The sequence below is a fragment of the Alligator sinensis genome, unplaced genomic scaffold (assembly GCF_000455745.1).
Source record: "Alligator sinensis unplaced genomic scaffold, ASM45574v1 scaffold1500_1, whole genome shotgun sequence".
In the NCBI taxonomy this organism is placed as follows: Eukaryota; Metazoa; Chordata; order Crocodylia; family Alligatoridae; genus Alligator; species Alligator sinensis.
Genome location: NW_005843224.1, coordinates 69,181 through 70,610, shown reverse-complemented (window position 1 = coordinate 70,610; position 1,430 = coordinate 69,181). Strand labels below are relative to the sequence as shown.

The 1,430-nt window shown below is 63.0% G+C and overlaps 1 protein-coding gene across 1 annotated transcript in view; it reads right to left on the bottom strand.

The window, feature by feature from the left end:
- Positions 1–6: 6 nt before the first annotated feature.
- The window catches only part of FIS1 (fission, mitochondrial 1), a 10,547-nt gene continuing 9,123 nt past the window's right edge, over positions 7–1,430 (bottom strand). The window contains exons 2-5 of the mRNA XM_006038026.3: positions 1,167–1,299; positions 885–961; positions 278–383; positions 7–192 (exon numbers count right to left, since the gene is read on the bottom strand). Coding sequence (XP_006038088.1) covers positions 98–192; positions 278–383; positions 885–961; positions 1,167–1,299 — 411 coding nt within the window. The 3' untranslated portion in view covers positions 7–97. The remainder of the gene's footprint in view (positions 193–277; positions 384–884; positions 962–1,166; positions 1,300–1,430) is intronic.

The window sequence follows — 1,430 nt, the reverse complement described above, 5'->3', positions numbered from 1 at the left end:
TGGCCCAGGACCAGGACATCCCAAGAGCCCCTACGCCCGGCCCTGAAGGCACCAGAGCGAGAGAGCCGAAAGGAAGGTCCGCAGGGAGGAGAGGCCTTTACTTGGACTTGGAGACAGCCAAGCCAATGAGACCAGCCAGGCCAGCAACGCCCAGGGCCATGCCGCCCACGATGGCCATGCCCACCAGGCCGTCTGTGGAGAGAGCACAGGGTTACTGGGGGGACAGACCGCCAGGTAGGGGGTGGCCAGCCCAGCAGGGTGGACGAGATTCCCTGACCTTTCTGCATGGCCTTGTTGATGAGCTTCTCCAGCTCCAGCGCCTGCGTGTTCTGTGGCTCTGTCTTCAGCAGTCCCCGGATGTACTTCAGCGCCTTCTCATACTCCTGGGATCAGAGTGGGGAGGAAGATGTGAGGGAGGTTGGACCATCGAACCCTGCCCTCAGCCCCCCACCACAGCTCTTAGCCCAGCGGGTGTTCCTCACTCCAGACCCAGTCCCCACTGGGCCCAATTGGTGCCCCTCACTCCCAACCCACAGCCCCCCTGGGTCCTGCCGTTGTCCCTCCCTCCCAACCCGCAGCACCTCCCAACAGCTAGTGCCCCTCACTCCTGACCCCCAACCCTGGCTCCCGCCCCCCACCGCACCGCCTTCTCCCCCAACCCCGGGCACTGTGCCCAAGGCCACCCGCCCTTATCTTGGCCCTGCTATCAGGTTTAATGAGCTCCTCAGAGTCCATAAATTCCTGATAAGGGGCCCGGGAATGAAACCAAGGCCTTTTCCCTTGGCACATTCGCAGGGAAAGTCTTGGCCTTGGTCTTGGTCCAGGATGCCCTAGTCCTGCCTCCCACCCCCTCATGATCCTGATACCCCACGGCTTCCCCTCACCTTCAGGCGGTAGTTGGCCACAGCCAAGTAGAAGATGTAATCACGCTGCTCCTCCTTGCTCCCTTTGGGCATCAGCTCTGCAGGGTGCAGGGGACCCCGTCACAAGGGAGGAGCGACCCTGGGCCCCCCGGCACGGCTGGGTCCAGCACCATCAGCTCCGCAGGGTCTTAGTACTGCCCTGAGACCCCATCCCCATCCCACTGGGGGGTCTCAGGGCTGGCGATGCCTGCCCTGCCCCAGGCCCCATGCCCAGCTCACGGGAGCAGGGCCAGGCCGCCTCACCCTCGAGCAGCACAGTCCCCTTGCGGATATCATCTGTGTACTTGCTGCGCACCAGGCACCAGGCATACTCGAACTGCGTCCCCCGCGACACCGTGCCCTGGCTCTGCTCTGCTGCGAACTTCTTCTCGAACCGCTGCAACAAAGGGAGTGGGGGAAAGAGGGTCAAGGTGAAGACAGGAACAAGTCGTGACAGAGACCCCTGCCTTATCCCCTTAATGACCCCTGACCCCTCCAGAACCCCCTGTCCAGTCCCCAAACACCTCT